Here is a 19,984-nt window from a genome sequence, read left to right on the forward strand (position 1 = left end):
TGCACACCCCTCGTCGCCCCTCCTCCTGGAGCTTTCAAAGCCCGGTAACAATCCTCGGAAATGAGACTCCCCCGCCCACCCCCCAGCTACCCCCCACCCCCCCAAACCCATCCCATCCCCCAGCTAGTCCCCCCGCCCCAACCTCCCAGCCTCCATCCTTCTACCCCCCTCCAAGGCAGTTCCCTGTGGAAAGGTCTCAGGCAAACTTGGAACAATAAGGTTGCAGCTTTCTCCCAGGCTAGAGAGATGTTGCATCGATCCATATGTGCAAACGCACTTGAGAAAAAACACACACAGGAACACGAAAACCAACACACACCTCCACACAGACACACACCAGGCAGAGGTGTGAGGATGCAGGCCGTTTCTCTTGGCAGGTGACTGGAATTCTTGTGTTTGTATCACCTCGGTTCTGGCGCTTTTCCACGGGCATGGCAGAGCAGGAAAGGGATGTCAGGGCAAAGCCAGATAGTGCAGGAACTGGCCACGTTGTAGAGGAATGTGTAGGAAGCAGAATAAGGGAAGGACTTATCTGAAATGAAGAGACTTCAAATGGCTCCTTCTGTTATCTCTCTGTTGTACTCTTTATCTTATTTGTTCTTTCTCTCTCTCTCTCTCTCTCTCTCTCTCTCTCTCTCTCTCTCTCTCTCTCTCTCTCTCTCTCTCTCTCTCTCTCTCTCTCTCTCTCTCTCTCTCTCTCTCTCTCTCTGTCTTTGTCTCTCTCGCTCTCTCTCGCTCTCTCTGTCTCTCGCTCTCTCTCTCTGTGTGTACATATATACAGTGTATACAGTATTTCAAAATATATAGCGAAAAGACTTTAGAAAGAGAGAGAAGAGAGAAGACAGAGAGAGAGAAGAGAGAAGACAGAGAGAGAAAGTCACATGACACTTAACTAATTACTGTGAGATATGTTGCTGGGAACCCCCAAGCAGTCTGGCACAAGGGAGGAAAGTGGAACACAAAGACATTACATGTTGTTTAGCTTACTGATGAGTCAGTGTTTGACTTGAAACTGTATCGTCTCCCGTTTACCACCCATACGCTGCCATGGAGACCAATGTTCTCAACAACTGATTGGTTGTCAGGGGTCATGGAATTGCGTTAACACATTTTTGCCACTCAATATAGTGTTACACTATCTGATAGTGTGGGGCTTGGAATGTGGGCTTCTGTTAAGAGATTTTCCAGTGCCAGAACGTGTGAGTTTGCTTGATTTGCACAGCTTCTCAGGGTTATATAGCATGCATAGCCTTGTAACCTATGTATCAACAGGTCATGTTGATACCTCAAATGTCTCCCTTGAGAATGAGGTTAGCCAGTGCTGGGAAAGCCATTAAAACCTAACAAACATTGCACACAGTCCAGCACAGGTCTATGAAGACACAGTACAGCTTTGCTGCCTTGTTTTTACTTGTTGGCAGTAAAGAGAGAGAAAAAAAGATAAAGAAAAACATGTTTCTGATTAGAACAGTTTAATCCCATTGAGCTTGCTTGTCCTTGTGTGAGTTAGATGGGCCTCCAAGGCTGGTCTCTCCTCCTGCTCTCCCCCCTGCAGGGGGTCTCACTGACCCGTTCACTTGGTGGGTTGGCAGCAGCAGGGGACTCTGGGTAAGTTATGATGTTAGAGAGATATATATGGAGACTTAGGAGGCCTATTCCCTGGACGGCCAGCAGGTGGCGGTAGTTTTACACCCAGACACCAGACTCACAGGGGAGGGCGGAAGGCTTGTTTTCCCAGACTCTCTGGGGCAGGGTATGATGACAACTATTTGAGCTCTGGGAGCCGCGGATCGGTATCCCACCAGCAGGGAGAGTAGTACAGCTAAACCTGAGGGGGGGTGTGTGTGTGTGTGTGTGTGTGTGTGTGTGTGTGTCTTGGGGTATTGATGTAATGATATCATAATATAGCAAAATTCATTGGACATGATTGTTTAATTGAAAGGAAAAACATGTAATGGTGTTTGTCATCCGTAAACAGGAATTGCCATCTTGACAACCCACCAATCCCAAAGGAGCTACCGCATGAAAATAATAAACGGTCTCTACTGTCACACTGCTTGAATACCCAAGTGCAACACATATAAATAAGGTGGTCCCAAACTGGGCCAGTGATGAATTACCTACCCGTGTTTCTAACCAGCTGATTTACCTGCCCAGTTGGCATAAAATGCTGATGACTTGGATTTTAAATCACAGAAATTGATGTCGGTAATGAGAAGAAGTAGAGAGTCTAAAACTGTCCCTGGTTGATGTTTAAAGTTGACAGGGGAACATGGCCCTTTCCTCCATCATGATAAATGTCCTGGAGGTCAGAGGTCAAGGAGAGCTGGGGGTCAGAGGTGAGAGGATATAAGGGCTACTGAGTGAGACCAAGCTCTGCTTCAGGATGACATCTGACCCTCACACTAAGTTTGGGAACCTTGTTTTTGTTTTTCCTATCGAGATGCAGTGAAATGTGAGTTTCCTTCACAAATGTGATGACAGGGGCCAAGATGGAAGCTTTATTACTTTCGGGCCCCTATTGCGTCTTAGGGGTACCCTTAGGAAAACTCGGAGGGATGTTGTGAATAGGATGCCTTAAGTACCTCAAGGTGTTGAATGGTCCCTGGAGCCTTTCAAACAAAGCTGGCGACAAGCTGAATGTCACGGGCCTCCATCCAACTTCTTTGCAACAAGCCTCCTTTTGTACTCGCTCGCCCCCCACCCACACCGACAGGGATGTTTGTCTGTCCCAGATCAATTTTGTCACGAATCCCCCCCCCCCCCCCCCCTCTGACTTTGTTGACAGTTTGGATGAATAAGCCAGGCAATATAATTGTAATCAAGAATTGGTTCCTTAAGTCTTGCATTTGTAGTATTACAGCCAGGATCAAGTCCTGAAGGTAAATCCTTATTATGGTAACTCCATTGTTATGTGCTCTGAAAATAGGGCTTGCCTCCGATAATTTGGAGTAATGCCTGGGAAATCAGTTTTACCCAGTAGCAGTACTTTTAAAATCAATAACTATACTAAAATATAAGGAGATTGCATCAGCAGTGACAGTGGTTTTGTGTGGCTGCTGCAGGGTGCCAGCAGACTGTTCTGGTGTCACGACTGGCTGCTCTGAGGTAATATCTCCAACATCTCATGTCGTCGATTTTCTTTTATTGCCTCGTTACTCCATCCGCTCGCCCGCTCGTCATCTCACTGCAACAGCACAGGTGCATCATGGGAGGAACTGCAGAGATTCTCTGTCCACAGGGTGGGGCATCAGGAGCAAGGGGTTTGTGGTCAATATGGACCAATAAGTAGGTGGCAGTCATTTCAGCCATGTATTTATTTGAACCATTGGGTCAACTGTGGGACCATTTTATTGAGAGGTGTTTTCAATGTTTCAGCATTTTTTGGGGGGGCCAGGAAGGGGTTCGTCTCACGAGCTGATCCATGGACGGCTTGGCCAAAATGTTATTTGACATTACCCTGAGCAGATTACACAAAGATAGCAGCTCCACAAACCACATACGTTTCTCTCTCACACGCACTATCACTTAGATTCACATCATGGAGGTAGTAAGCGATATACTTTGTCCTCTATCCATGCCTGAGGAGTTGGGATCAAGAGACTGTTGCTGGTTCTCCATTTAACAGTTATGTAACACGACGCGACAGAGAGGGAGTTATGTTCAGGCTTCTGAGCAGTTGTTAACATTTTATATTGGTGCTGACCATATAGCTTGAGCTGTTTTGTATGATCAGCAAAATAATTTAACCGTTTCAGAACTGTTTTGGTATTTAATAATAACCGTAGCTTGTGTCCTTAAATAGGTGTGTTGTGGAAAGAGAGTGATAGCTTGGTGGTTGCGTAAGCCTGTAAAGTTAACTCTGAACAAGGACAGCACACATCCTATCACCCCTATGAGTCATTTAGCACGTGTCTGATAATGGGTCCTTAATGAAGGGCCATGTCAGGTGGGTTCTGTTAAAGTCGTCTTCCTTGCGCCCGTTTGTAATGTTTCGTTTTCATAGCAGAGATAAACAGTGGTCTCAAATCGCTAACACCACCCCACCCAAGGACACACAAACAACTTTCCCCGCAAAGAATATGACCAGAAAACACCCCTTGCTTCCAGTTCCCATCTTGGAAACAACTGACTGCGTCAACATGTGTCCATTGTGAGAGTGTTGTTATGTATCTTGAAACCGTGAACAACAAATAACGGGGTTGAGCTCTCTCCTTTCCTCACCTGCAGGTTTGACACAGTACAAGATGGTTTTTATTCAACAGAATACTGTATCTCCAGCTAAGCCTATACCCCCTATTACAAATTGTACCAAGGCAAAAATCAACCTTCTCTGTGTACAAAGTGTATAGTTCCCACTGGAATTTGATTGTGTTGAGCAGCATTGTCATCTGGGTTTCATCTGTCTTAAAGAGTCCATTGTCTGTGCTTGGCTGGCTCCTGGGACAATGTCAGTAGTCAGATGGCCAGTTGGGTCACACACACACATTGTTGTTGACATCACAGACAAAGAATTAGTGTAGGGGCTGAAGTAACAGTTGAGATAACACTGATAACTGTTATGTTTAGTTTTACGGGGTGATGAAACAGTAGCCAGAGGAGCCTCAATTACTTTCTAGAGTCGACGTCATATCAGTTGAGATTTGGATCCCTCTGTGGTTCAGTTACGGTAGTAAACTCGAATATATATTTACAGTAAGATGTCGTCCAAGGAATTGCCTTTGTAGCCAAACTATCAAACATTCGAACTGACTTGCTTGGCCATTTCAACTTACAGTATTCGCAGAGACAAAGAGATGTTGTTTTCACATGCACGGACATTGAGATAAACAGGGATTACCAAAACAGACTTGGCAGGGTTAGGGTTAGGGTTAGGGCATGAGTCCTGTCTCATGACCAGGGCCTGTTCCTGGAGACCCTGTGCTCTCCTCTTAGTCAGTCGGCGCTGTTATTGAACTGCTCCGCTGAATAGAACCCCCACAACAGGCTTAAACCACAGGGGCGTGGAGAACGGGAGGAGGCTTTCTCATACCAGCAGACTCTCTGTCTGTTTCTAGGTCAGCTGATACCGTTTCTCGTGCCAAGACTAGGCCCTGCTGAGAGCTGGTGTTGCTGTCGTACCCTGACAGCTCTATCTCCTCTAACGTTCACTCTGAGGTGGATCCTTGTGGACTTATCTGTCTCCTTCCCCTCCTGGTTGGATCTGCCTGTCAGTCCTGCCGTAGGGTGTAGTAGAAGCCTTGATTCCATGACATTATTGGTAAAGGAGAAATTAGATCGTATAGCCGTGTCTTGGGGTATCCTCACACACTGACAAGCCAATACCACAGCTCTTGGGTGCTGTGGAATTATTGCCACAGCGCTGTATTTTAACGGATACACAAGGAACATGAAATTCTATTTTGAGTACACCTGCTACCAGGCTCCAGGTGTATCGCTCAGAGTAACAATGATTTGAACAAGCTTTTTTAACAGTGGACCTTTACTTGTCATCTCAAACTGTTAAATGGCCAAAAGTCACTGTTCTTCAGACTCAGTCAAATGTTTCCCTGTATTTGCCCCCATGGTCCTCAGAACAATATTTCTGAAATATAGAAATTATACTTTTGACTTTTATAACAATGTTTCGAACAGCCATCACATGGGTCACGTGCCTTGGCTTTGTATGAAAGGAATCGAAAAGTGTGTGCTCTCTGACTGTGTGTGTGTGTGTGTGGAGAGGGAGGTAGCTTGCACATGCCTGTGTGTGTGTGTGTGTGTGTGCGCCGCAGGGCTGGGCAATGAGTAGAGATATTTCACAACGAGACATCAGAGCCTCCTGATCGGTATTGACCACTGCTGCTGATCGGGTAGGGCTGCTGATAGGGTATCTGCTACCATGGCGACCCATAGGAGCCTGTGTCAGCATACATTCTCTCGTTGTTTCGACAAATGAGCTTTGTCTAAAAATAGCCCTGCGCTGGCCATTAGCCAATCAGAGATGAGAGGGAGGCTGCAGGAAGGGAGGCGGTGAAGGAGTTTGTGGGGTATATTGGTGTTGTGGGCCGTCTGGAAGTGGGGATTTGCTGAGTCACACTATTCTGTGGCCATCCAGGACAGGAGGGGAGATGGCTGGAGACTTGAGTCTGGGCGGGGCGGGGCTGGGCTGGCCACCTCTGGCCAGCAGTCTGGATCATGTGGGGTGATTCATCAGATGTGTTCACAGCTCTGGGTTTGGGACTCCCACAGAGCCAAAGAAACAGCTTATTTGCAAGGCGAAGGGCGATTGGCGCGACGTGATCTTATTTTTGGTCCCGATTCGCATCGGATCCCATGACAATCACCCATCAACTGAGAGACTGTCGTAAACAACTGGGGCGGGGGAAGGAGGGGGGGGGCACTTGGTGTCAATCCATTTCGACTAAGATTCCAAATTCCAGCCTTTCAACATTGTATCGTATTGCATTATCAGTGATCAAATTGCTGCAACAAGCTTGGTTGCACACATGGAGGCTGTTAACTGTTCTCAGGACTTGATGAGGTCATTTGGTTCCTGCCTGTGTCTGTAGGAGCTGTTCACTCCCCCCTGAGAACACAGGGTATCTGCAGCCCAGAGGAACCGCACGCCTGGGACTGAACACATATTTACATTTAGCCCTCTTTTCATCTCTCCCTTTTTATAATTCTCTCTCTCTCTTCATGTTTCTTTCTCTTCTTATTTCTTTGTATTTCTCTCTCTCTTTCTTTGTCCCTTTTTCCATCTCTCGCTCTAAGCTTCAGTAGTCACACAGCACCATTTACGACAGGGCATATCTTCATCACCGCTCCTGTGTTATATTACAGCGCAGAGAGAGAAGCTACAGTCCATTACCATCTGGATTGAGCAAAAACCTCTATCGTACAGTTCACCCTCGCCAGCCATACCGTGCAACATTATTTCGGAACGCAGAGTAAAACCCAAGCCGTTTGACACACGGCGCTGTGCATCCTGCATCTTGATGAGGTTGCCGCCGTTTCAGTTCAAAGAGGGCCGTCTCTCGCATTCACTTTGATGATCTGACTTTGCGGAGCGCTGCTTTGTGTTTGGGCTCTGCCAATCATATGGAACTCACTTTACCAGGGTCTAATTATAGCCCTGGGCTTCATGATCCATTTTGCCCGACCCATCTCTGCCAATGAGATCAACTACATCCTGCTAGATCACAGACGCCAACTCAAATCTTATTCATCTCCCGTCGGTTTCCGTATAATGAGGGATTGAGTCGGGATCTCGATTTGCGTTTGGGCGATCTGTGTGCAGGCAACCAATAGGGAGAAGTACAGCATCTGGATGTATGGTCCTGCGGCGTAGAAATACGATTTAGAAAGTGTCATTTCAGAGGTGACGGGCAGATGCTCTGAGTCGTAAATAATTCATCGAGATCAGAGTGTCTTTTGTGTAACGGTGTAGAAAAGCAGACGAATTGTTGCACTCAGACTGGAAGAGACCCGAGCAGCTTGTGGAATCCATCCCTGCATTCTTCTCGCTCGCCCACTTGCTCTCTTCCATCTCTCTTCCCCTCTCTCTCCTTCTCTCTGTCCATTTGGTTTCGCTCCACTGCTCGTCTTGTTAAGGGTGTCCCAATCTGCCTGAGCACACATCACCCGCCCAGGCCCCCCCCTCTTTCTCTCTCTCTCTCTCTCTCTCTCTCTCTCTCTCTCTCTCTCTCTCTCTCTCTCTCTCTCTCTCTCTCTCTCTCTCTCTCTCTCTCTCTCACCCCGTCGCTCATTGAAAAGCGGTGCACACTCGCCACACGCATACACACGCGCACCGCCCAGAGACAGACACACAAGCGCCCTCGCTCGATCACGATCGCACACGGACCCACTCAGACAGGCAGAGTCGCGTGAGCAGCAAGCAGCAGCAGACCGTTCCACCAGAGACACAGCCAGAGCCAAACCCAAGAGCACACAGCCCCCCGTACAGCACAGCACAGCAGCAACATGGATGTACTGAAGAAAGGATTCTCCATGGCCAAGGAGGGAGTGGTGGCCGCCGCCGAGAAGACCAAGGCTGGGGTGGAGGAGGCGGCTGCCAAGACCAAGGAGGGGGTCATGTATGTAGGTGAGTACCAGAGGGAGAGGCAGAGGGGGAGAGAGAGGGGGAGAGGAGAGGGGGGAGAGGGGATGAATGGAGAGGTGGGACAAGGGTTAAGTAGGAGCAGGACTGGGGAGTTTTATGAAAGGGATAATCTGGATTACATTTTGATCCTGTGATGGCAGTGTGTGTGTGTGTGTGTGTCTTTGGTTGTGTGTGGATGTTGTGTGTGTGTGGGGGGGAGGGGGGTGTAGGTGGAAAGATGGATGGATGGTTAGGTGTTAGGTTTTAGTGAGGTGAGGACAGAAGGCCTAGTGCACAGGCAATAAAATATTGGTGATGGGAGGATTGGTGACAGAATGAGATTGTGGTTGGGAATATGGGAGGGCAAAGGGATGGAGAGGAAGCGAAGGTGGAGAGAGAGCAGAGACGAGCTGGAGAGAAGCAAGGGAAAAAAAGATAGGAGAGAAATCATGTTGAGGTCTTTTTCGAGAAAATATACAGTGCATTGCCTCGAGAAAGATGCGTTCTCTTTCAAAGGAGAAAAAAAACTGAATTGTTCCCAGATAGCCTGAAATATGTTAAGACTCATCTTCAATATATCGTTTATATAATTATAACTATGTGCGCACAGTACCATGCATTCGATTTCAAGCCTTAGAGAACGGGGGGTGGATTTCCACAATGCGTACTGTGAGAAGAGGATATAGGCCAGTAATTCCATTCCTAGAGCTATGAAGTGTGATTACACTTCTCCTCAATACAGTACGATGTGTGTGTGTGTGTGTCTGTGTGTGTGTGTGTGCCTTCACTTGTCAGGGTCTATGGTACAGTACACCATTGTACAGTAGGACAGGGGGTGGTGCTGGTGGGGGAGGGGAGGAGGGGAGGGGGGATATCAGGATGAAGATAGGGAGTGGGGGGGGGGGGGGGGGGATCTGGGGGTGGTGCAGCTAAACTAGTCTCAGCAGTGACACCCACCTGCCTGTCAGCTTGCTGCACCAGACAGATGTATCACGGGGAAGCCAAACACGCACACACTCACAGGATTCAGCACCAGTTCCTGTCGGATCAAACAGCATTAGCGAGACCTGCTCTGTCTGTGACCCGGGCTGCATGTCACTGTCCTGGACACTTCACTGTCCTGTGGGCCCCAACTCAGCATGTAGATAGTCCTGGGAGGACTTGAAGAGGAGGCAAAGAGGGGAGGCAGGATCAGGAAGGAGAGAGGGAGGAGAGGGAAAGACCAAACACGTGTAAAAAGAGAAAGAGAAAGCGATCTGATTGGAGAGAGAGCGAGAGGGGGAACGGCGAGAGAGAGAGAGAGCGAGAGGGAACGGCGAGAGAGAGAGAGAGAGGGGGGGGGGGAACGGCGAGAGAGAGGGAGAGGGAGGGAGAGAGAGGGAGAGAGAGGGGAGAGAGAGGGAGAGAGAGGGAGAGGGGAGGGAGAGGAGAGGAGGGGAGAGGGAGAGAGGAGAGAGAGGGAGACAAGGTGTCCGGGGCGGTCCACTCTCTTCAAAATCCAATAATTATCCTCCGGCCAGCCATGCTCGTTCATTGGCTGTCAGCAGGCGGACGCAGAGCTGAGATCGAGTTCCAGAGTCATCCATCTCTATGAATCATCCAAACCACTGGGTGGGCGATCCGTCACTTAGTCTGGACTGAATCCCGTTACCTCAGCCATGCCTGCTGAACAAATCTCCAGTCTAACAGCAGATTAGACAGTGTTAGAGACAGATATGGGAGCAGCACGTTCCCAGTCACCTTCACATCAGTGTCCCACAACCAGAGGGGAAAGAGAACTGCCTCACAGACAGCCAGACTGCCTTCCAAAGGCAGAGAAGGTCTTTGAAAGTGGGTTGTTAATATAGCCACGTCCGCTATCCTGAGGCCACTCCTGCACAGAGCCATTGTCATTGTCCCGTCTCAGGGGACAAGAGCCAGTTGAATCTTAGGTTTGGACGTGGACGAGCCATTTCCTCCCACTTGAGCCCCTGTCAGTCCACAGTCCAGCGGTAGGAGTGCAGCAGGAGCGACGGTCAGATGGATCTCTCTCTCTCTCTCTCTCTGTCCTCCCAGCTCACTGTGGCCTCCAGGGGCTCCTGTTGCTGTGGTAACCCTCGCTGACTTCACTGTGTGGTTTAAACAGACAAGGCAGACTTTGGGATTTCGAAAGAGGACGGACAAACAAACGCACACACACAGAGGAAGACAGAGATACAGACACACACTCACACACAGGGACAGAGATGGACAGTGCGCGCACACACACCCACACACACACACTCAGACACGCTCAGACAGTATTGACACATTGCCCTTGGGCCCTACAGGACAGCAGGCTAGGAAGCTGACAGCATTGAGTACCCCCAGACAGGGCTTTCAGAGCACTGAGGCATGTGGAGCAGGACCAGGGAGGGAGGGAGGGAGGGAGGGAGGGAGGGAGGGAGGGAGGGAGGGAGGGAGGGAGGGAGGGAGGGAGGGAGGGAGGGAGGGAGGGAGGGAGGGAGGGAGGGAGGGAGGGAGGGAGGGAGGGAGGGAGGGAGGGAGGGAGGGAGGGAGGGAGGGAGGGAGGGAGGGAGGGAGGGAGGGAGGGAGGGAGGGAGGGAGGGAGGGAGGGAGGGAGGGACCAGAATAATCCTTTAAATCACAAATTCAACATGTCACTATTTCACATGAGATTAGTCAACAGGAAATAAGTCATGAGACCATAATCAATGGATTTCATTGGAGAAATACGCTTGATGTGCATATGGGATGTTTTGGTGGTCTTTGGTTGAGGAATGAAACATGGGACCAACACGTGTTTATATTTTTGTTCAGAAAGAGAGAGAAAGAGAGAGAATGGATTATATTATAGAATCATCTCAAATCCTTCCATTCCCTGATCTGCTGCTTCTCTGTTTATTAACGGGCCCTTCACCACTAATCTCTAAATGTGTGTGTGCGTGTGTGTGTAGTGTATTCAGTAGTGTAGGCTTGTACAGTAGTAATGATGCACTAGCTGATGAATGGAGCCCTAGTTTGGTGGTGGTACGTGTTCTATTGAAGATGGTGGTGCGATGTTGCACAGGAGTCTTGTACACAAGGACGGTCTCCATTATATCCATGAAAACCCCATGTGTGTGCCCGTGTGTGTGCCCGTGTGTGATGCTCAACGGCTCAAGGGTGGGAAGCAGACCACAGTCGGCACAGAACATGCCCCATGCTGAGCTGAGAATGAGGAGATGGAGGGGGAGGGAATGAAAGAGAAAAAGGAGGTAAAATATTTCGCCCGTAGCACAGCCTGTCTCCCACGATCCCAGAGCAGAGAGTCACAAAGTGTCCCTTCACATCACAGCTGAGACGTGCACACACTCCACCATTGTCACTATCCACAGACCCACACAGGCATGTTGGAGCCCAGCTGGAAGCTGGAAATGGACACAAGCTGGTTGTGTTGGACACACACACACACGCGCATCAGACACGACTGGGCACATTACGTTTGCTCCTACAGGATTTTTCTGTGAGCTCGGCTTCACCGCCACAATGTTCTTTTCTATTTCATCTCAGTGTCACTCGGTCCCTGCATATCCAATGTTGTGCACAAGAAATAGTAGCCTATTCCAATCGATCAATCCCCTTTAAATGTAATTTCAGCTTTCTCAGTCCCTCTCGCAATCCTCCCCCCTCTCCCCCCCCCCCCCCCACCTTTCTGTTTCCGATTTACGATCCTATGAGACTAGGTTGGAAGGGCGCAATCACAGATGACTGCTAACGAACATGTATGGTAATGCGAAGGAACCAAACAGGTCGACCCTTAGACATGGTTAACACACTTTGCCCACGATATGTTGATCTCTACTGTACAAAATCATGCTTGTCCCTTTCGGCTGAATGTCATAATCCAGGACAACACAGTTGTCATTGTTATGAGACAAGGAGTGCAATTATCTTATCTCAAAATCGGGCCAACATGATGCATTGTGGGTGTGAGGTCATTTACACCAGTGTCCTCCATCTTGGTTGTGGAGGAGGTAACTGAGCATGATCACAATGTCCTTCTGCGGTTGTGACGCCACTGAAGGTGACCTCATGTTGCAACATCGAACCCATTGACCCATTCTGAATTGATTACAGCAATGATAAAATGGTCTTGCTCCTGTGTGTGCTGTGTGTGCGTGCATGCAAACACTGTCTCTCTCTTTTCCTCCCTCCCTCTCTCTCTCCCTCTCCCTCTCCCCCTATCTCTCTCTCTCTCTTGTATTGTCTCACATCTTAAGGAGCACCACAACAACGCGTTGCCCTGTTTGCCCCCTTTGCCCCTTTGAGCTGGAAGCCATGTGTTTGAAAGTCTCCCCACACACACACACACTCGGCACCATTCCTCAAAGTCAAGAGTATCATGGTTATTGTTCTCTCTCAACAATGGGCTAATTTAGCCCTGCTGGGCCATGGAAATTACCATGAGCTGGTCTCGTCTTAGGAGGACACACACACACACGTGCACACAAAGACACACACAAAGACAAAAACACACAGAAGCAAGACCATTGCATCACCTCATGTTAAGAGAGCACACAGACGCACAGACGCAGGCACACATACATGTACTCCCACTTTCAGGCGTGCGTGGGAGCAAACAGAAAACGCCAAGAGATGCAAGGGAGGTCGAAAGAGAAGTCGACAGCGTGTGTAGAAGAGAGAGCTGGAAGAACGATAAGAGATTGAGATCTGCTCCACGCCAACTCTATTCAGTAGCCCGAGTGGGCCGGGCCGGCCAGCACACCGCAAGCTCCAGAAGTCAGTGGCTGGAGGATTGGCTGACCTTCCCTCCTGAAGCAGTCTTTGTGAGGAGGACATGGGCTGAGGTCCAGAAGGGCTTGGACAGACGACAGCTCTCTAGCACGCCCGGGAGAGAACACAGGCCCTCTTAGACCACTAGAGCACATCGTCACTGCTCAGAGAGTAGACATTAAGAGTCGCCCCTCGATAGAGCGAGTGTGTTTGTCCATTCATCCTGAAGTACCTGGGGGATGTTGATTGGTTGTCGTTTCAGTTCCAGTATTTCTGCTTTCTGTGTCGGTTTGCCTTTTGGTTGGAGGTTAGGTGTTGTTGTTTGATGTGTACAAAGTGCCCAAGGACAGTCAACAAGGTTGGCACGATCACACTTATGAATCGATTGTTTTTCTGTTTTATAGGAAACAAGACAAAGGAGGGAGTGGTATCAGGAGTGAACACAGGTAAGCAGAGCGCCACCTATAGGTCAAAGACAGGCAGTGAACTACTTTTATACCTCACTTAGGACCTACAGTATCTGAGAAAGGCAAAAGTGGATTGAGGAAGGTTTCCATTCAAACCTGCAAGATGACAACTTCCTGTTCCCCTCTCCCAGTGGCCCAAAGAACGACTGATCAGGCCAACATCGTGGCCGACACAACAGTTGCCGGGGCCAACGAGGTGGCTCAACAGACAGTGGATGGCGTTGAGAACGCGGCGGTGTCAACCGGATTGGTCAACCCGGTGAGTCATGTGACTCCCCGGCTGTCTCAAACTGTTTTTTGGCATCAAGTGATGTCGACACTTTTTTTCTACCTCCTTAGGAAACTTCAGATCATAACTGCTTAGTCTGGAAGAGGCCAGATCGGATCATAGTCACAGTCGCTCAGTGTTTGTCAAGTCTGTTTCGTCATGGGCATTTTTGTCGTGTATTTCTGTGTTTCGCTCATGGAGTATTCATGTGTACACTTGTAATGCGTGTCTCTCTCTCCATCTCTAACTGTGGTGTCTGGCTGGGGACAGGAGGAGGAGGCGCCTGTCACAGAGGAGGTGCCTGATTGGTTGGGAGGGCAGGAAATTGAGTGTTTGCACAGCATGTCGCTTGCTGCCTTTAGTACCGCCGGTTTTACCTGCTGTAACTAGCAGCTACAGGGCTATAATAAGCTTTGCAGCTTTTCCTAAAGTAGAACACTGTTCGAATGTGGTTTTGGTTTTTCAAGTTGCTGCCAAAATATTCCATGATTCTTGACACTCATGCTCTTAGCGAGAAAGCCCAATTTAGCAGGCCCAAGTTACCCAAGCTAATGTCAAGGCCATGCTGTTCTTTTACAGTACTGAAGGAAAAAAAAAGGTAACTGAACGATTATAAGTCTAAAAGAAGTATGAGTCAAAAATAACAAATAAAATAAACCTAACACATTGAAAAGACAACGGACATGACATCATAATGTTGTGGATAGACCACGATGAATATGAATATTTTTTGGCCACGTTTTCATTTGAGCAGCTTAGGTTTTCAATCCTTATGGAAGCTGCTTCGTGTCCTAGCCAGTGTTGAGGGTGAGCCCTCCCTCTGGTGTTCAGGTATTCCCAAGCGGTGTTCAGTTACTAACCCCCTCACACACATAAGGCTTGTCAGAACACCTTCACTCCGTGCTGAGACAAGGACCTTTAACAGAAGCAGCACACTGATACCTGGCATGATACCTCTTCTGAATCCTTACCAATGTGTGTGTGTGTGTGTGTGTGTGTGTGTGTGTGTGTGTGTGTGTGTGTGTGTGTGTGTGTGTGTGACTGTGTGTCTGTGTGTGTGTGCACTCTTATAACTGAGTCTTTAGTATGTGTGCATGTGTTTTTATATTTACATTTACATGTAGTCATTTAGCAGACACTCTTATCCAGATCGACTTACACTAAGTACAGGGATATTCCCCCCGAGGCAAGTAGGGTGAAGTGCCTTGCCCAGGGACACAACGTCATTTGGCACAGCCGGGAATCGAAACGGCAACCTTCTGATTAGTAGCCCAATTCCCTAACCGCTCATCCATCTGACTCCATTTCTAGTGTGCACAATTGTCTGTGTGTGGGTGTAGTTTGTCTTAATCTGAAAACACGATCCATCTTTAATTAAATCCACAGCTCTAGCTATCTCCACACCTCCCCCCCACACCCTCGCCACCACCTCTCCTTCTTCTCTCTCTATCTCTTCAGCTGAAAATATTGTCTTCAAAGGTCTTTTGTTTGAGTGAGTGTATGTGAGCACAGTCAAGGGTATCATTAGTGATACCAACCATGCCATCTTGTATCACAGCCATTGTCATAGCAACTGTTTGAGTGCTCTGGGTATAATGGCATCATTGTCACCCATCCTCATAAAGATTACAATCTTAATCACCACAGTCTTTCTACTAATGACAACAAAAACCAGAACATTCATGTGCCTCATATAAATGTTTCAAATCAGGTTGGATTTTCCTCACTATGCAACCATTAGACCACATGAGCATTCAACATTGTAATTATTATACTAACAAGAACCAACTAACAACAATCATGAACATTCCTTCTCAAGAAAATTACAGGTTCCAGGGTAACAACCTGCATTTAAAAGATTTTTTATCGGTCTCATATAGTCTGCAATGCTTCTACTGAAGCCTGACCCAATGCTTGGTGCATGGTTCCACTAAAACAATTTTCATTTTAAATAATATGTATACTAACATGCATATTTCTTCCAGTCTAACTGAAATGTACTACTTCGCACCCTCAGCTCAAATTGCATTGGAGGAATGCTTAATTGCATTGTTGCCTGTTCCTCTTTGTCTTTGTAATTGAACTTGTTGTAGTACTTGGAAGTCTTTGGTGAGTATCGATTGTGGTACTGCTGCTAAACTCCTCTCTCTGTTTCCCCAATCCCAGGCTGACTTCTCCCACACGGAGGGAGCGGCAGAGGAGGGGGGGCAGTAGGTAAGCTGAGTGTGTGTGTGTGTGTGTGTGAGTGTGTGTGTGTCTTTCTTTCTCTGTGTGTGCTCATATACATGCATGTCTGTGTTATGACAGCTACATCCCCTTGGATTAGCCAGATGCTGACTTTATGTGCTCTGAGGGAGGGCTGCAATTGCGGTGACATTTGACATTGTGTCATAATAACAGCAGAAGTTGTACTGGAACAATGAAGGTCATGGGTATCACCAGGGTGGGAATAGGGAGAGTCCAGCTCTTTAATGTTGATGTTTGAGTTTAGGACTATAATGACCGTTCTGTGTCAGATCCGTGGAGCTGGATGGGGCTGAAGGGATGTGATGTCATCTGTGAGCACAGTATGTTAAAACAAGTGCAAATAATGTGTGAAACGAAAACCACGCTTTGCCTTTTTACTATATATTATTGTTCTTTGAAATATTTTTTTAATTGAGGAGATAGCGTAAAGGTGTACTTGCACCTAAAGATTCTGCAATGTCCACAACTAAGCCAAAATAGATATATAGCGTCGGGTTAGTCTTTCTATCCCATTTAAATAGCGGAATGTATGACATCATTCCTCATTGTTCTGTCCTTGTCCATTTGTCTTCCCTCAGGTGTCAGTCTTGAGTGTGAGCTGCAGCGTCGTCCCTCTCCTCAGTTTGGGTTCAACTCTGCGTGAGCTGCTGGTTGGCCCTCCCATCTCCGCCTCTGGATCCCAGAATGCTTTCTGTTGTGTGACTCAGTGAAACTAAACATTCAGAGAGATTTCCCCCTCGCCTCTACACCGCCCCATCCACAACACGCCCTGTACCCTTCCCTGCCCCCCTCAACTCACCCTAGCCCCACCATTAACCCACCTCATCACTGTGACCCCCCTTTCCAGAACATCAGAACACACACACACACACACACGCAAAATGCTACTTAGAATTACTTTGTAGAACCGTGATCATTTCCCTGCTCTCTCTAGAGGTTTAGCAAAAGTGAAACTTTCTGGTAGTGTGCACGCTGTCAGCTAATGTAACACCTGTACTTATACAGTAGATGTACTTATATTGGTGTATGCTTTTTGGTCAGGATTGTTGATTAAGATGTGTTTGAAGCCTGTGTATTTAACCCATTGTGTCTTATTGCCTGATATTTACCCCCGTCCCTTAATGTGACAGATCAGGGTTCAGAGTTAGAGCGAAGGTGGAGAAAGGGTTAACAGCAGCACTGCCCAATCCTCCTCCCCCCCCTCCCCCCACTTCCACTGTGTTCTTCCTCGCCCTTCCGTCATTTTTTTATTTTTTTTGACCAAGGAAGTCCTAAACCTCAGGGCTCTGTTGAAGTATTATAATTAGAGGGCTTTCGTAGGCAAAAGTTTGTATTGGAAATATGTAGGTCATAAACAGATGTTGTGTACCTTCTCAGCCTGTGGTGTTTACCATCCACACTTTCAGCTTGGATTTCCTGTCATAGTCAGCAAGAGCATAGGCGGAAATCCCGGGGGGGACAGGGGGGACACGACCCCCCAATCCTGGGAAAAATATGATTTGTTCCCCCCAATAAATCACTGTAAACATAAGGACATTTCAATAATATTAATAATATATATTTAACATATAACAATGTAGGCTATGTGTTTTGGTGTCCCCCTCAGGAATTCCTCTTGAGAAAATGTCATATAATTCCCCCCCCCCCCCCCCCCCAAATTTATAGCAGATTTTCGCCACTGAGCAAGAGGGTTCATGATGGTGAGGGGTTTCACCAGGTTACATGTAAAACTGTTACATCGACCCTGCTGTGTTAACCTTCTATTATAGATGGTAGAAAGAGAAAAAAAAAAAAAAAAAAACTATGTGTGGTTAGATATATTGACTTTGCTTGTTCCAAGATTATTTTCCTCAAATGTAGATATATGAATGATTTGAAAACGTTGCAAAAATAAGTAAATACAGCAATGTATGTCTCTACAAGAGCCACATTTTACAGTGATGTTATACTTTGGTCTTTGTCGTCGTGCTTTCACTCTGTGATAAGCCACACCGTCTGTCACTCAACCGGGTGCTCTGGCCCCTCCCCCTGTCTTCTGTCTGCTCTTGGTCACTAAAAATAGGTCTTTTAACCATTGAAGTGTTTGTCTTTTGAAGTTGTCGAAAACAAGACTGCATGTTGCCTTACTAGCACCCAGACACATAGCCTCTGTTACTTCACACACTGTAAAAAAAAAAAAACACATTACACAAATTGAAGCACACACACATATAAAAACACACTCACAGAAAAATAAATGACACAAATGTACACAAACACAAGGAGATGCAAATTTGTGTTGGCAATTTGTGTTGCATCAAAGCAGACTGCTTCTTTTATAAAACAATAAAACTGAAATAAAGAATCTTTTTGGGAAATCCAGTACGGTCGGTCTAATACTTTGTGGAAATAAATCTCAAAATTGGGACCCTAAAATGTGTCCTGCGTCTCATGCCAACAGACTTCGAGCACGTCCAATCAGACGGGTGGGATCAATCCTGTATGACTCAATACGACTTCAATCCACGCATTGTACAAATATTCATCCATCATATCCACATCGAACCGAAACTCTTGACGAACGTGTGCTAAACTATGTTTAAAAAAAAATCTCCTCTACCAAACGCATACATACTCCCAACTGCCCTCTGGTGGGGAGAGAAGAGTGAAGGAGTAGAGAAGGGGGGACTAGTGCACTTGGTTATGGTTAAAACAGGCACAGTGGCATTTATTATTTATGCCACATGTTCCATGCATCCATTTGGATCAGTAAGCGATTCCACAGGGAGAGCCAGATACTGTACTCTCTCTCTCCTCTCTTACACACAGACGTACACACACACACACACACACCATCGAAGCTTAGTGCTGTCACAGAGAGAATATGTACAAAAGTATGCGTGACCTCTTTTTAAAGAACACAAACAGGAAGTGCAGTGGTTGCATGTCACGGCATTAAACCAACCACAAAAGCCGAGATGCATTTCAAAGAAATACAGGGTGGTACACTTGAGTGAACATTACACAGCTCACTTTTAGATTGTCAGACAGGTTTGTCAACAAAAAAAAAAGGAGGGGTGAGGTCAGGTCAGGTGGTATGCCACTTCATCATACTACTTCAAATGACTTCAAACGGTTCCAATGGTGTATGTTAAACATTGGAGGAATCTAATGTAACCAGCTCTTGATTCTAATGGTTGATTACATCGTCCATCATGAAGGTGCAGTCTCTCTAATACACCTATAAATACAAAGAAACACTGTTGAATTCCACAATCAAATGGGTGGATAGGATAGATTACCAGCTAGTGTGCCTCCTGATAAGAGCCACCCCCATGGCTGATGAACATGAAACTGAAGTAGAATGAGGACAGACGTGCGAGACACATCTATTAGTGTACATCAGGGCGGGATGACACAGTCTCCACCCAGTCACACACGCAAGAGACACGCACCTTTTCAACAAAACAGACCAACCCCAAGCTCAAGTTACTCATTTGCCTTGAGGGGATAGGGTTGCTATCCTCCCCAAATATTGATTTCTAGCTTGTATAGATCCTAGATGAATAACTTATACAAATTCCCTCACAAGTCTTGAACTAGAAAACGTTTTTCAACCATTTTGAGAGTTTCTGTTTATTGCTTAGCTGTGAAAGATCGTCCAAGCACCATCAAATATTGATCAACGACTGCATTGAAAGCTATAAATACAGATTTTTGCATAGTCACTGTCTCTTCCTACAGTGGGCAAAGGGAAAAGGAAAGCTTTGAAGCTAAATTACTCTTCCAATTTCCTAATTTTCCATTCAAGGGGCATTTTTTACATTCTTACACAAAGCTTTTTTTCCCCTGGTGGAATCCCGTGCAGCTTTCCTGCATGTGTTCGTTCCTCATTTCGTCTGTTTGTGAGTACTGTATCATCGTAGTGACTCATCTGGTAGCTCCAGCATTTCTAACAAGGGAGGAGACAGAGTGGCGTGCCAGTCATTCCATTTACCCACAGCCAGTGCCCTCCCCAACTCGCTCTCCAGCGACACAGAAACAAACACACAGTTATTTGAAGCAGCTACCAAGCCTTCGGCCATCGACTGTGAGTGAAGAAGAAAACCTTTTCATCTCACACACAGGTGCAGGGAGCGGCAACACACAGAACACAGATACACGTGCAGGACTGGGGAGAACATGTCT

At 47.1% G+C, this 19,984-nt stretch overlaps 1 protein-coding gene across 2 annotated transcripts; it reads left to right on the forward strand.

The window, feature by feature from the left end:
- Window positions 1–7,795: 7,795 nt before the first annotated feature.
- On the forward strand, window positions 7,796–18,174 carry sncga (synuclein, gamma a). 2 transcript variants are annotated; one of them, XM_067237037.1, is made up of 6 exons: window positions 7,796–8,083; window positions 13,240–13,281; window positions 13,434–13,561; window positions 13,841–13,867; window positions 15,737–15,784; window positions 16,396–18,174. In XM_067237037.1, exons 1-5 carry the CDS (start codon window positions 7,963–7,965, stop codon window positions 15,782–15,784), a joined length of 366 nt encoding a protein of 121 aa, XP_067093138.1. In that variant the 5' UTR covers window positions 7,796–7,962; the 3' UTR covers window positions 16,396–18,174. The 2 variants fall into 2 exon arrangements, with proteins under 2 accessions (XP_067093138.1, XP_067093139.1); XM_067237038.1 differs by lacking the exon at window positions 13,841–13,867.
- The last annotated feature ends 1,810 nt before the right edge of the window (window positions 18,175–19,984 follow it).

The sequence above is a fragment of the Osmerus mordax genome, chromosome 5 (assembly GCF_038355195.1).
Source record: "Osmerus mordax isolate fOsmMor3 chromosome 5, fOsmMor3.pri, whole genome shotgun sequence".
Taxonomy (NCBI): Eukaryota; Metazoa; Chordata; class Actinopteri; order Osmeriformes; family Osmeridae; genus Osmerus; species Osmerus mordax.

Excerpts from the sequence above, each read along its gene's own strand:
- sncga (XM_067237037.1), top strand. The coding sequence starts at position 7,963 with ATGGATGTACTGAAGAAAGGATTCTCCATGGCCAAGGAGGGAGTGGTG. Across the intron at positions 13,562-13,840 it reads CAACCGGATTGGTCAACCCG|GAGGAGGAGGCGCCTGTCAC; the intron begins GTGAGTCATGTG and ends GGCTGGGGACAG. Across the intron at positions 13,868-15,736 it reads AGGCGCCTGTCACAGAGGAG|GCTGACTTCTCCCACACGGA; the intron begins GTGCCTGATTGG and ends CCCCAATCCCAG.